At 41.9% G+C, this 14,811-nt stretch overlaps 1 protein-coding gene across 4 annotated transcripts in view; it reads left to right on the top strand.

Moving 5' to 3' along the window:
- The first annotated feature begins 1,712 nt into the window (after positions 1-1,712).
- Positions 1,713-14,811, top strand: part of CEP192 (centrosomal protein 192) — a 73,926-nt gene continuing 60,827 nt past the window's right edge. For 2 of the 4 annotated variants that reach the window (XM_070361837.1, XM_005892370.3), the window contains exons 1-8: positions 1,713-1,800; positions 2,074-2,244; positions 6,254-6,421; positions 7,508-7,633; positions 9,653-9,828; positions 11,783-11,832; positions 12,628-12,748; positions 14,187-14,335. In XM_070361837.1, the coding sequence (XP_070217938.1) occupies positions 2,135-2,244; positions 6,254-6,421; positions 7,508-7,633; positions 9,653-9,828; positions 11,783-11,832; positions 12,628-12,748; positions 14,187-14,335 (900 nt within the window). In that variant the 5' untranslated portion in view covers positions 1,713-1,800; positions 2,074-2,134. Of the gene's footprint in view, positions 1,801-1,824; positions 2,245-6,253; positions 6,422-7,507; positions 7,634-9,652; positions 9,829-11,782; positions 11,833-12,627; positions 12,749-14,186; positions 14,336-14,811 lie in introns of those variants that run through there. The other 2 variants (XM_070361839.1, XM_070361838.1) reach the window with 2 other exon arrangements.

A 14,811-nucleotide genomic window follows, 5' to 3' on the forward strand; every position in this document is an offset into this window, starting at 1 on the left:
AACTGAATCCCTGCCGTGGGGCTGCTTCAAGCTCTACCTGGAATTACAGCTTTGAAATTCAATGGGGGGTCTACTCTTCCCTTTCAGCTGGTCAGATAACAGCTAATGTTGCCTGAGTGCTTTCCATGTGCCAGTGCTCTTCTGGGTGCACGTTAAGTGACTTGATCCTCACAGCAGTCCTCTGAGGCAAGTGCACTGATGATCCCCATTTTACAGATGAGGCCACATGCAGGCTGCACAGCTAGGAAGTGAGAGCACTGAGATTTAGGCCGTTTGGCATCAGAGTCTGGGCTCTTTTCCTGTACATACTTTGAGTATAGTTCTTTGTTATGGTCAGGTTGCTCGGTGGCATGGGGGAGAGCTCTGGTCACTTAATCTTTATGATGGAAGGACAGTGAGTTGGGTCTGAGGGATTCAGGGTGGGTGACAGTCTGTCACATGGACACAGTCCAGCAGTTCACTGCTAGTGTGTGGTGTAGACAAAGGGTTGCTTTTTACTCTCAGGTAGCATCTTTTCAGCTCTTAGAGCTAAGTCTTTGGTTTATTTTTCCAAGATTGAGAAACTCTTGAGATTTTTCTCCATTTAAACTTTGTTCATTGTGGACACAGGTAGAATTAGGGGTAGTTGAATGCCGAGGATAGGTTTCAAGGAGATGGCAAGAGAACTGTGGAGACGTCGCTGAATTTGACAGGCCAGTCCTGATTAATTAAAACAAGTGTGCAAGTAGTGTTCAGGGCCAAGCCAGAAAACATGGGATGAGTGACAAATAAGGTGTGCAAGGAGGCAATTAAGTATAGGAGAGAGAGTGGTCTTTGTGTGATAAACAGAAGGAAGGGTGGGTGTTTTATTCTCTGCACAGAGAGATACAGCGTTTCCAAAGGTAGAGACAAAAAAGTGAAAAGGGCATCCATGGAGGGTCACTGAGCAGTACTTTAGAGGAGGTAGAAGGTCAAGTTGTAAGAGGATGTCTTTTTCCCACCAGGCTAAAATTAGGAGTAGAGCCTGTTAAAGTCCGAAGTGTGCTGTGCCTGTCAGCATTCAACAACCGTTGAATGGATAAAGTTAAGGAGTTAAATTTGTTAGAGGAACTGTATGCAATAAATCCTGGGATAAAGGAAAGTGAAAGGAGTGGTTTCTGTAAAATAGGGCCTTATGCTGAGCAGGCTTTGGTGATGGGATTCGTGACCTAAGGAGGACGGAGACGGAGGAAGGCAATTAAGGACCGACCGTCTCATCTTGTCCCTCTCCACCTGGGACCAACCTTACTGCCCCACACAGGAGACTCAGTGTAGCGCGCGCCCATGATAAGACTTCTAACGGGAGCGCTCTAGGTGTAAACGTGAGGCAAGTGGCCACACACGTCAGTGTCTGCTCCCGTAGGGACAATGCCAACACTTCCGACCCGAACTCGGGGGTGTGTCAGTTGTCCTGTCCACCCGAAGTAGGTCTTTGCGCACAGTGCCGCCTCTGGCTACAGGTAAAGCAGGCGCCGCGCCCTTGCGCCGGCCGCGGCTTCCCGCTTCAAATCCGGACGCTCACCCTCAGCGAATCAGCGGGCTCGCCCCTTCGCGCCACCCAATCCAAAGCCGGCTCGGAGTCCCCGCCCCTCGGCCCGTGCCGCGAACCGACGTAAATCGGAGGGGCGCGCGGTACGGCCGGGAAACCGTGAGGGGACGCGCGCACGCGCGCTGTCGGGACCCCCCCCCCCGCCCCCCGCCCCAACCCCACCACGGACGCCTGACCGGTTCCTCAGCGGACCTTCAGCCGGCTGGGCTGCAGCGTCTGGCGTCGCGCGCTTGGTGAGGGGTAGTTGGTCGGGGAGGGCGATTCGGGCTGCCGTAAGAGTGGGGCCTCCGGAACGAGGTTATCTTGTTCGGGGCCTGGTCCCGCCCCCTTCTCCCCACACGACGGCCCCCGCTCACTGGCCGGGCCAGGCGCGGGTGACGCGCTGCGGTCCAGCGGGTGAGGCCGTGTCCCAGTGGCTCCCGGCTTCGTGCGAGTCGTTTCACGGAAAAAACGGGAAGAGAGACAGTGTTTGAGGTAGCTCTACTTTTGTTTTCTCCCGACGGCAGACTTTGTTCCCCGAAGCATGAGGTCCCTTTCGAGGCAGTCGCCTGGAGGACAGCTCTTTTTATGACTGTGTTTTCACTCGCTGTTAGCATTTTGAGGTCACTTGACTGGAGCTTTTCCTGTTCCAAGATCAACTTTTTCTCCGGACTTCAGTTTTTAGGGCAAACTTTAAGGTAAGCTTTGAAAACTGCTATGCTAAAGTACCTATCTAATGATAAAGAGTATCTTAGAACTTTGGGGAAGTTTGACGTTGCTTTTTCCCCACAGCTGATATTTTTTTGCCCGTAGATTTCTGGTCCACAGCTGCAGGCCATGATATTGTATGTATCTAGGCTTGAAAGCAATTAAGTATTAGTAAACTCGAGCAAGAAGTTTTGAAGTTATTGCTTTAGGGAAATATCCAGAGAAATCTCCAAGGTGGCTGGTTAGTTCAAATGTAGTGAAAGGAAAGACAACATCCTACTGATTTGGTTTAAGGTGAGACGGAGGCTTGGTAATGCAGTACAGATGGAAATTAGGAGATCTTCTCTTCTAGGAAAGCTTTAGGATGGGTTAGAATAAGTGTAATCCTGTTCTGGAAAAGAGAGACTGGGCATTAGATTACATCTGGAGGAATCTTCCCTTGGATGGTGTTACTCTTGCACCTGCAGCAAAGCTCTTCTACACTTAACACTGTATCCGAGTGGATTGTTAGCTTCCTGAGGGCAACCACCTTATTTACTGTTGTTTTGCTTCATGCAGCCAAACAAAGTTGTCTTTCACGGTTTCTGTTTAATAGTGATTGTTGTATGAATGACCTTTGCTTAATATCTCAATTTTCTTGGATTTGTTTCCTTCTAAGCTGAGATCACTCTTAAAGAGTTAATGTATATTTTGAAGTGTTAAATATGTTTGTAAATGCGTAACTTAGTAGCTACAAGACTAGATTTGAGGAGCCTACCTGGATGACTTGGTCAGGATTTTAAAGTGTGATGGATGGATAGGTAAGGCTTCTGCTCTTAGTAGAAAGAAATCTTTTTAGTGGAAGAAGACATACAAATACAAAAAGGCAGTCATCAGTCTAGCAGAAAATAAAATGACTGTGATGGACTATGGGGCTAGGTTTCACTTAATGATAAGGGATCGCCTCTTTTATAAAGTGACATTTGAATTGAGGTGAATGTTGGGAAGGAGCTAGCTGTGCAGACATCTCAAGGAATATTCTAGGCTCCAGGGCAGGGATGTGCTTGGGTGTTACAGTAACAGGTGCAGGAGGCTGGGACATGTGGAAGATGAGGTGGTTCATTGAAGTTTTCAGGAAGGGTATGGTACCTGGCTTATGTTTGATGGTCCCTTTGATTGCCGTGCAGAAGATTAATTGTAGGGTGGTGAGAACTGAAGCGTTGAGACTGGTCAGGAGGCCTTTCTGTTGGGTAGAGTGGTTGTAGCAGAGTCAGAAAGATGGAGAGTGATTCTGGGTTTGTTTTAGACAAGCCCTGTGTTTTCCTCAAAAATAAGATTCACAAGTGTGTTTTGATTGCCTGTGGTGTTTTCACTGCATTTAAATTGGTTCAAGTGGAGTCTGGTTTCTAGTTGATCTCTGTTCTTAGAGGCCTGTCGTCTGACAGTGTGTGTCATTGAAGGCATTTGAGTTTGAGATTCGTCTGTATAAGGTGTGCACTGCATTATGTAGCTGAGGTCAGGGTCCTGGGTGTCCCTAACATGGAAGGAGAGGCTGTCAGATGAGATGTTTGGCTGTGTGTGGGGTGGGGTGGGGATGGGTAACGTGCAGAGGAAGGATGGGACAGGTTTTCCACTTCCTGCATCCTAATGTGGGAGAGTTTGAACGTCTTTATAGGAATCAAGAAGAGGAATTAGACCTGTCAAAGAGAGGAAAACACTGGGGCATGATCTGAGATGTGGTGGGTGCTTACGCGATAGGTGGTGATGAATTTGCTTGTATTAACTCAGTTTGAAAACCTTCCTTTCTTCAGCAGATTTATTGAGGGTCTACTTTGTAGGGGACTGCTTTAGATAGGAATTCACTGTGACACAGGCCCAGTCTCTGCCCTCATGGCGCTCACATTCTGGTGTGGGAGAGGGTAGTTAAACGGGTGAACTGTAAACAGAAGAGTAAGCAGTGCCAGGAAACAGGCATGCCGTGCCTGACTGTACTGGCTGGTGGGGACATGGGCCCTGAAGGTTTGGTCTGAGCAGTGGGAGAACGGAGTTGTCATTTTCTCTGTGGGGAGGATTGAAGAGCGGTTTTTCTTGAGGGGGTTGCCATGAAGTGGAGTCAAGGTTGAAGTTTCAGGTGCCTGTTGGATATCCATGTGAAAATGTCAGGTAGGTAGTTGAATATCTGAGGCTCAAGGGAGGGGCCCAGGCTGGTATATAAAACTTCCAAAGTGAGGGCAGTCATCTAGTGAGGCTGGATAGATAGGGGAACCTGGAGCCAGCCCTGGAGCCTTGCTGTGTGCAGGTCCAGGAGAGGAAGAGGGCCCCAGCAAGGAGGTGAAGCAGCCCCTGGTGAATGTGGGGGTCAGACAGAGGTGCTTTGGAAGCCAGGTGAAAAAAGTATTTCTGTGAGGAAGGAGCGTGAATTTCATTCTGTCAGTTCCAAGACTAGGACTGAAACTTGACCGTGGGATCATGGGGTAGGCAACAGAGAGGTTATTGGTGATGACAAGTGTTTGGTGAGGCCCTGGGATGAAAGCCAACTGGGAGTGGGCTCCAGTGACGACTGGAGCCGGGTGGACAATAGTGACTCCTGCTGGAGGTGTGAGAGGCAGAGGGAGCATGGACAGAGGTGGTGGTAGCTCCAGGGGATAGCTGGGCTGAGGTTGAGGAAGGCTTCTTTGTGTGGGGGCACTGCACCAAGAGATGGGACAGTGTTGAGGAGGAGGGACTGGTGTTGGAGTGGGAGGGGTGGGCTTCTGCCAGGAGTGTGGATAACTTCATCTATGCTCAGGTAAGTTTAGTAGGTTTCTACTGATCTTAAGACTTTTCCTACTTTGTTGAGTAATTGGATTAGTCTGTAATACCTAAACTCACAGATGAGTGATTTGTCACTGAACCTAGCACAGTCCTGCATTTTATCCATCTTACCAGTAGTGGCAGTGCTTAGAATATCCTTCCAGGCTCTAAGCCCTCTTTCTTCCTCTCCTTTCAGCTGATGGGATTAGGCCAGACTTCCTAATACACCATTTAAGACTTATGGAACCTGCTCCATGGTTTTGCTTACCTGTTGCCTGAATACAGTGGAGCATCTCTTATGGTCACCATACACTTAGTGTTTAGAACAGTTTGGAATTAGTCCTGGGCATGAATCTTACTAATTGCACAACCTTAGATAAATTTAGCTAGTTTAGTCTCTGAGTTTGTTTTTTTAGTAAATTGAGGATAAGTGAGTTAAGGTAGTGGGTATGCAATAAATCTTAAATCTCTCCCACCACTGCTTATGTTTGTCTTTTTTAAAAGCTCCCTTATTTCATACTTTGCCTATGAAAGTCCTTCTCATTCCTCAAAGTATAAGGCCAGTATCCTCTCATTTTGTTTTTCCTGATTTAATTATTTTCTTCACAACCCTTACATGAGAAGCACTCTGAAATATTTTTGAAATTAAGTGACATTTCCTGAGTACTGCGGTCAAGATCCATGGAGCCCGTGGCCAGCGTGCAGTGGAGGTTCTCCATCAGTACAGGGTGTGCCAGGGTTCCCCAGACCTAGCCTTTGTGTGCCACTTTTACCGTTTCTGTCTTGTCCATGTGCCAGATATACTTTATAAACTTGAACATTTTTCTTTGGAGAGACTCACTTTTTAAACCGTTTACTCATCCTTAATCTCTGAATTCAGGGGCTAGATTTTGCTAGTTCTGTTTTTTCTGTTCCGTGTTAGGATATGTATTCAACTGGTATACTTTTAAGTAATGTCCTGAAATCATCTGTATGTGCCATTGATGTCATGTCTTCTTTGATTCTTTATTAGTAAATTCAAAATTCAAGAGTAATTAAGCTGTTGTATCTCATTGTTTTGTTAATTGTAAGAACATAGTTTGAGGTTTATATTCTCAGCTATAGTATCCCCTTAGTGCTGTTCCAAAAAAAGAATTTTATCAGTTTTCTAAGATTTATGAGACTTCTTAATCATTTGAAAACTTTTATAGTAATATTTGATATATAAGAATACTTTTATTGTTGCAGTGAGATGGAAGATTTTCGAGGTATAGCCGAGGAGTCATTTCCAAGCTTTTTAACCAGTTCATTACTTGGTAATAGTGGGATTCTGGAAAATGTCACTCTTTCTTCAAATCTTGGCTTGCCTGTTGCTGTTTCCACACTTGCTAGAAATAGATCCAGCTCTGAAAACAGGTACGAATTGTTTTAACAGATGATTTTTTTTTACAGGTCCTTAAAGTCTTTGATATATTGATAGTTCTGTGAAATTTCTCAGCCAAGCTTGAGCTTTTGCTTTATCTGAGGGAGATGACCATTTATGTAAAGTCAACATAGAAGATAAAACCCTCTTTCCTGTTCCTTCACCTTATCAGTGGTGGATGGGTAGGTTTGGAATTGAGGACTGGTGACTGTTTGACCTACCGGTGGTTTTTCTGTTCATGGTGTTTTGGCTTTGTATTAGTTCAGCCCCTTGGTAGCTGGTGATTTGAGTTACATCCCCAAATGTGATGTGTATAGTTCACCCATTTTGTGTAATGTGTGACTTTGTCTGGGCTTAAAAATCTAACTTCTGGGTATTCCTGGTGGCTCAGTGATAAAGAATCTGCCTGCCAATGCAGGAGACACAGGTTCAATCCCTGATCTAGGAAGATCTGGCATGCCACGGAGTAGCTAAGCCTGTGTACCACAACTATTGAGCCTGTGCTCAGAGCCTGAGATCTGCAACTACTGAGTCCACACACTTCAGTTGCTGAAGCCTGCATGCCCTTAGAGCCTGTGCTCCACAAGAGAAGCCACCTCAGTGAGAAGCTGGTGCACCACAACGAGAGAGTAGTTCCTGCTTGCTGCAACTAGAGCAAAGCCCCTGTAGCAGCAAAGACCCAGTACAACTAAAATAAATATTTTTTTTTTTTAAAAAGGCTTTGCATGCTACAGAGAAATCTTTAATTAAAAAAAAAAACCTCTAGCCTCTTTCCCATCTTCTGCCCAACCTAAACATTCTGTATGGAGCATTATCTTTACCTTTGGAATGGAGGGGTTGGATTAACTCTCTAAAAACTTTTAGCTTTACGATTTCCATGAGTTTCTTGTTGAAAATATATGTTCTGCTGCTGCTACACAGGTTTTCAGTGCTTTTCAGGTATGGTGATGGTTTTCAACCCTGTGGGACCTGTTTTTACCCCTGGCGATTGATTTTATAGTCACACAGTCCTATGTCGTGTGAATTTTAAATATGTGTAATTTAATTATTAACAATTGCAACAAAATTTTTGTGTGCAGGTATTCTGATGTCCAGACCTCTTACTTAGTGGAAGGGAAGTTTTCAGTTCCATCGGAGACATCGCCCAGTAGCCAGAGTGAAGATGAGCCGAGAGAGAGGTTACGGCTTGTCTTCTCGGATGATGAGTGAGTTCTTACTTCATCTTGCTTTCACTGTGTTAAGAGCGAGTCTCACTCAGTCTGATGGAAGATGGTCATTGTGTCTCTAATCAATTCTAAGAATCTTTAGCCGTTTTCTTTATATGATATTAATAACATATTTAGTCTTTCAAAATTTTTTTCTAAGAGTAATACATGCTCATTGGGAAAAAATCATAAAATACAGGCAGTTGTAAGAAAGACAGCAAATACCTGTCAACCTACTAATTAGAAAATAGATGTTGATTATCTTTTTATTTAATCTGGACGATTTTCTATGCACATATACATGTACAAGGGGCTTTCCCGGTGACTCAGCGGCAAAGAATCCACCTGCAGTGCAGGAGCTGCAGGAGACATGGGTTCGATACCTGGGTCGAGAAGATCCCTTGGAGGAAAGGCGTGGCAACCCACTCCAGTATTCTTGCCTGGAGAATCCCCATGGACAGAGGAAGGAGCCTGGTGGGTTAAAGTCCATAGAGTCGCAGAGAGTTGGGCACAACTGAAATGACTTAGCACACATGCATAAATACTTTATAAAAATTGTTAACTCTGTATATTCATTCTAGATTTGCTTTATCAAAAGATTTCATTTTTATGGCCGAGTACTACACACAACTACATTTTCTTTGTCCATTTATCTGTCGATGGGCACTTAGGTTGCTTTCATATCTTGGATATTGTAAATAGTGCTGTAGTGAACATAGGGGTGCATGTATTTTTCCAGTTAGTGTTTTTATTTTCTGTGCATAAATACCCAAGAGTGAAATTTCTGGATCATATAGTAATTTTTTAAAATCGATTAATTTAAATTGAAGGATAATTACTTCACAATACCGTGATGGTTTTTGCCATACATCAACATGAATCAGCCACAGGTATACATGTGTTCCCCACCCATCCTAAACACCCTCCCACCTACCTCCCCTCCCTGGGTTGTCCAGGAGCACTGGCCTCGGGTGCCCGGCTTCATGCATTGAACTTGGACTGGTCATCTCTTTGAGGAGCCTTCATGCTGTTCTCCACAGTGGCTGTACCAGTTTACAGTCCCACAGCAGTGTAGGAGGGTTCTCTTTTCTCCACATTCTCTTCACTTGCTGTTTGTTGTCTTTTTTGAAGCTAGCTGTTCTGACACGTTTAAGGGCCTTACCACTTTGTGGTTTTGAGTTGCATTTCCCTGGTGATGATCATCAGTGTTGAGCATCTTTCATGTACCTGTTGGCCATCTGTATGTCTTTGGGACAATGTCTATTCAGTTCTTCTGCCCATTTTTTAATCAGGTTGTTTGTTTTTTGATTCAGCTATCTACTGCAGCTGTAATAAAAAGGTGGAGAAACTAGGATAGAGGGTTAGAACTTGGAGTTGATGAAAAAACTATTTTATTTTCATTCATCATGGCCTGGCCCTGGGTACCCATTTGTCACATGATGAATTTGTTATAGTAGCAACTTTTTCCTGAAGTTCCATTCCTCCCCTCCTTTTGCTGGTGAAATGGCCATGGGGAATGGTGAGAGAACCAGGAACTTTTTTAGTAGGTTGGGTGAAAATTGCCTTTAAGGAAGAACCTTTTCATCCGTATAGGAAACAACAGAGGCAGAAGGAAGACAGGGATAAGAACAGTGGCAGGGACAGAAGTATGACTTAAAAGCATTTGTAATTCAGAGAAGTAGCTATTTGGCAAATACCCCAATATCCTTTAAGTCTGTCTTGTTTTTTAAAAAGCTGAGCTTTCCTCTAGATGTGATAGATTCACAGATCTGGGAAAGAAGGAAAAAAAAAAAACAACCCCTCACTTTATCACTTGAGAGGCAGAGTAACAGTGTATTTGGTTTTGGTAGATGTGCATTATTGGGCCAAAATGATGGTGTAGTCCCTCAGACATGGCTGGGTCCAGAAATGTTTTTTTTCCACTGTGTCTACTTTTTGCGAAATAACTGATTAATGGGTATTATAGATATATGCAAGGTAACTAATATTTCATTATTATTTTGTTCCCTAATTTAAAAGTTCTCTCGCTAAGAAAAAGAACCAGACAGAAAATCAGTGTTTGTCAGATGCTGTCCTCAGAGAGTCCGCTTTTCCGAGTGATGGAGCAAGAGCAGAAGAGGAGCAGGCCAGAGCTGCAGAGCCCTTCCTGAATCAGGGTCCTTCCAACAGAGCCTCACCCCTGGGGCAAGAGCAAGGTATGCCACTGGGAGAAATTATTTCTTAATGTGTGTGTTTTAATTTCCTTTTTAAAAATATCTTTTTAAATTGAAATGTAGTTGATGTACAGTTACATAAGTTAGAGGTGTATAATATAGTGATCCATTATTTTTAAAGCTTATACTTCATTTATAATTATTATAAAATGTTGGCTATATTCCCCATGATGTACAGTATGTTTTTGTAGTTTATTTTAGACCTACTAATTTGTTCCTTTTAATCCCCTGCTCCTATAGTTCCCCTCCCCCTTCTCTCTCCTTACTGGTAACCACTAGATTATTTTCTGTTTCTGTGAATCTGCTTCTATTTTGTTATATTCATTGGTTTGTTGTATTTTTTTAGATTCCACATATAAGTGATATCACACAGTTTTAATTTCCTTTCTTGTTTTTCTGGCTTTGGACCAATATTTATCTTAAATTATGATACTATAAAAATGCTTTGATTTGGCATTTACTTATTAATGTAATACTTTTGTAAGAGAAGATCTCTTAATCAGTGTCTTCTTCATTGTCCTTTTTGATTAAGCTGAAGTCTCCTTTCTTGTGGAAACCACATTGCTCATTAGGAAGTAAAGTGGTGTGGCTGTGGAAGATAGTTTTGACAGTTCCTCAAAACATGAAACATAGCATCACCACACAACCCAGCGAGTCTAGTCCTAGACATACACCCAAAAGAAGTGACAGTGTGTATCTACAAAAAACTCATATACCTGAGTGTCCATAACTTGACTAGTCACTGTAGCTAAAAAGTGGAGACAATGCAGATAACCATCAGCTAATGTATGGATAAATAAGATGTAGTGTGTCTGTTCAGTAAAGTAGTATTCAGCTTTAAAACTGAGTGAAGTACTGGTATGTGCTATAATAGGAAGACCCTTGAAAGCATCTGAGTGAAAGAGAACAGACTCAGAAGGCCATATACTACAAGTCAGTTTATCTGTTGGTACAGATAGGCAGATCCACTAGACAGAGAAATTAGTGGTTGCTAGAGTCTGGGGGACAGGGAGAAGGAGGAGTGACTGTTAGTGGGCACAGCATTTCTTTCTGATGTGATGAAAACATTGTGCAGTTAGTGATAACGGTTGTGCAACTTTGTAAATGTGTTAAAAATCATTGAATTATATACTTTAAAAGGGTTAAAGTTTTATATCTTTAAAAAAAAAAAAAAAAAAAAAACCTCCCCATGTACCTCTCTCACAGTTTGATAGTATAAAGTTTTGTCACACTTGCTTCATCTTTTCTGTTTTTTATTACCTTTTCCTCTGATACTTAAGAAGTCCAGACATCATTTTATTCCTATGTATACTAGTTTGCGTCTCTAAAATATGAACATTTTCCTGGATAACCACCGTGCTATTATTGATGCATATGGTACCCTGGTCCATATTTTACTGATTATCTCGGTTGAGTTGCTTGAATTGGGGTCCGTGGAAGGGTCCATTGTGTTTTGCTTCATTTGCTGTGGTGTCTTTAGGCCTGTCCTCTTGGAGCTGTCCTACTGTTTGCTCACTCACGGTGTCATTCTCCTTGATTCTGTCTTTCCCACGTCCTCTGTAAAGCAGAAGTTAGCTTTAAAGACTTAATCAGATTCCTATTCAGGTGTTTTTGGTATGTGTATAATTTTTTAAGCTTTTCTAACATTTTTTTTAATTTAATTTTATTTAACTTTACAATATTGTATTGGTTTTGCCATATATCAAAATGAATCTGCCACAGGTGTACATGTGTTTCCCTTTTCTACCATTTTTAATATAACGTTTTAAAATTTAACTGCCAGTAATGGGCTTCTATACTATCATTTAAAAGTGCTCTATTCTATTTAAAGGGAAAAATTGTTTAGTTTGTTAATTTGCTATTAATATTTTTGAGAGTTGTTAGGTATTGATAAAATACCTTGGTATGTCAGTTTTTGTTTTTGTTTTCTTAACAGACTCACCTATTGATTTTTGTTCACAATCCTGGATGAATAAAGAGAATAAGGTAATCTTTTATATGCTACCAGTTTCTATTGTTAGGAGAGTAAAAGTTCCTGTTTCACAAGTATGAATGCTGAGTACCGTTAATATTAGGTAGAAGTCTTCTACTTGTGAACTGCTATAAATAACCAGGAAGTGGGGAATAGGGCTGGCCTGGGACTCCCTGAGTCTCCAGGGCTGTCTGCACCGCTGCTCTGCCTGGTTCCATGCCGGATCCTCTGGAGTACTGGCTCTATGGGGTGAGGGTTCTGCTTTGTTTGGTTTATTGCATTCTGAGTCCCCAGCACAGAGCTGGCACTCTATCATCTGTTGAATGGTAGGGAGGATGAATTTGTTTGTAGGCAACCTGAGTGTACACTTTTAACATTTCATGACCAAAAAGAAGAGCGTCATCTTTCTTTCAGTGTAGAGTTAAAAAACTAACAAAAAATCTCAGTTTTAATGAGCTCACTTGGGTCCGTCCTCCCCTCTGTAAATCACTGTACCAGGTGGTGGGTTGGGGTAAAACTTCATTCCGTGAGCCTCTGGACCTTACATCTGCTTCTTTGTGTGCATGCCTCTGGGCATCAGTGTGTGTATGTATACAGATATAGAGATGTGACTGAACCATATCACGTGCCCCCCTGAATTGAAAAGAGACCGACTCCTTGAAGGACAGATGCTTATAAATGTAAACAAAATACTTCAAAATCTTACAAAAAGGAAATGCAATTTTTATTTTACTTTTGTAAGAATTTTTTTAACATTATTTTTGTAAAATAATTGAATTTTATTTCTCACTTTGTTTTATTTCTTACAGATTGGTATTCCTGACGTGGGAAAACGTTTTGAAAAGAGGAATCCAAACAGTGACTTAAGCCTTACTAGTTTCCTAGAAAACGAGAAACTGATATCACTTGCCAGCTTGGAAGATTCTTCTGGTAGCGTCACGAAACTTGGCTCATCTTTTCCTCGTCCTGAGCTTGTCGCTCCGTTTGTTTCTGCCGCCTCGTTGCCGTAGTGATTGTGCAGCTGTTTCTCTGCCTTCTTTACCGCTTATCCACCAGCACTCAAATGGCCACTTCCATTAAGCGATGGGAGTTAACTTTTTTTTTCTTTATAGCACTCCTGATAGGCTTACTCTCTCATCTCTCTGTTGAGAATCATTACCGTATAAACAGATGAAGCACTATGCTAAGACATTGGGGTTCAATGAAATATTTTGCCCCTGCACTCTGAAGGTCCTGCCAAGTGGGCAAAGAGATGCATGGCTCCCCTCTGTGTGAAGTGTGTCTCAATGATACAAACTGTGTGGGGGTCATAGGAGGGTGACAAGTTAATTCTGACTGAGGAATGTGTCTGTGAGGCTTCAGTGAAAGGAAAGGTCATTTTTCCTCTTTGAGAAAGGAGGCCTCTGATAGGCCTTAACATAGACACTGGAATAAATGTACATTTAATAGGAAGGAACGGCTTTAGCAGAGACCCTAAGGTGGGGGCATAGAGACATTTGGAGAGTAGCCAGTGCTTTTGTGTGGCAGGTTTATAGCACCTATGTGAAGATGAACTTGGGAATAAACCCAGAAAGTAGGCAGAGACCAAATTATCCATGGCTTTGGAGGCCATGCTGGTGGGCTAAGTGGGATAAATTGAGACTGTAAAATCAAAATGGGTTTTGCTGCTAAAATTTTAAAAATACTTTTAGATTATGAAATTGTAGATGAGGAATTGTTGACCTGAATTTATACAGGTTCTTATTTTAGTATGCTAGATTCTCAGAGGCAGTAGGAAAATTACCCTCTTGAAAAGGCTCACAATACTGTTACAGGTGGTTGACAGTTGTAGTTTTATCCTGCCCTTGCCAGGCTGTGTGTAGAACATTGAGAAGCAGTGCCACTGTTGTTTTATTTGTCTGTTTGTAACTTTCTGGGTTTAATGGAAGTTAATTGTTTATCATATCAGTACTCAGCTTTGTTACATCTTTTTTTTGTTGTTCATTTTTAAGATCAGATACTGTTTGAGGTTTCATATTAGCATTAACCATTAATTCACTGGGATTTAGTTTTATTTCTCCTGTGGCAGGCTCATCTGTCCTTTGTTGATAGTTGCTCATTTGCCACACTGCTTTCTGAATAAACGGCGCTTTTCCCATGGCCACACTTGCCGTATCCTAACTTCCGATGTTTGGTGGTGGCTGCTTCTGTGTTGTCTTCTCAATGAAGGTTAAGTATTTAGTTTGGTTAAATATTAGAGTGCTTTTAGTGATTTATAGATGAAAACTATGGTTTTTTTCATGTCAGATGTTTAGACAGAATCACATGGACTGTTGATGTAAATGATTTATCAACCTTATTGATTACTTTTCCTCCATTTTACTGATAGATGATGATATTGATGATGAAGAGTTTTATGATGATCATTTGGAGGCTTATTTTGAGCAACTGGCGATTCCAGGAATGATGTATGAAGACCTAGAAGGACAGGAACCTCCAGAAAATTATTTTAAGTTACCTACAAGTGATCCTAGTCAGGTATTTTCCAGTCTTTATGGTTTTTCAGAAATTTGACATTAGAAAATTATTACTGGACTCATTAGAAAATTAACATAAAAATTCTGTTGGATTTCCTTGGGCTTTATTTTCCCAGATACAAACTGATGAGAAATGCCCTTCCTGTTCTTTCCTGCTGCTTCTTACCTTTCCCTCACCTGCAGAAAAATTAAAAGAGTGATGCACTGAATGTCTGTATACTCCTGTCCAGGTCAACCAGTTGTGAACATTTTTGCCATCTTTGTGTTTTCTTTGTCCTTCCAAAAAGTAGTTTTTTTACTGAGTCATTTGAAAGGTGCAGATATTTTACCCTAACACTTCAGTGTTTACTTCCTGTGAATGAGGACATTTTCCTACATAATCCCAATTTTTATTTGCCTAATGTAACTTTGATGTGATTTAAATGAATACATAGTCTATGTTCACATTTATCCACTGTCTACAGATGTCCTTTTATT

Source organism: Bos mutus, chromosome 24, assembly GCF_027580195.1.
Source record: "Bos mutus isolate GX-2022 chromosome 24, NWIPB_WYAK_1.1, whole genome shotgun sequence".
Lineage (NCBI taxonomy): Eukaryota > Metazoa > Chordata > Mammalia > Artiodactyla > Bovidae > Bos > Bos mutus.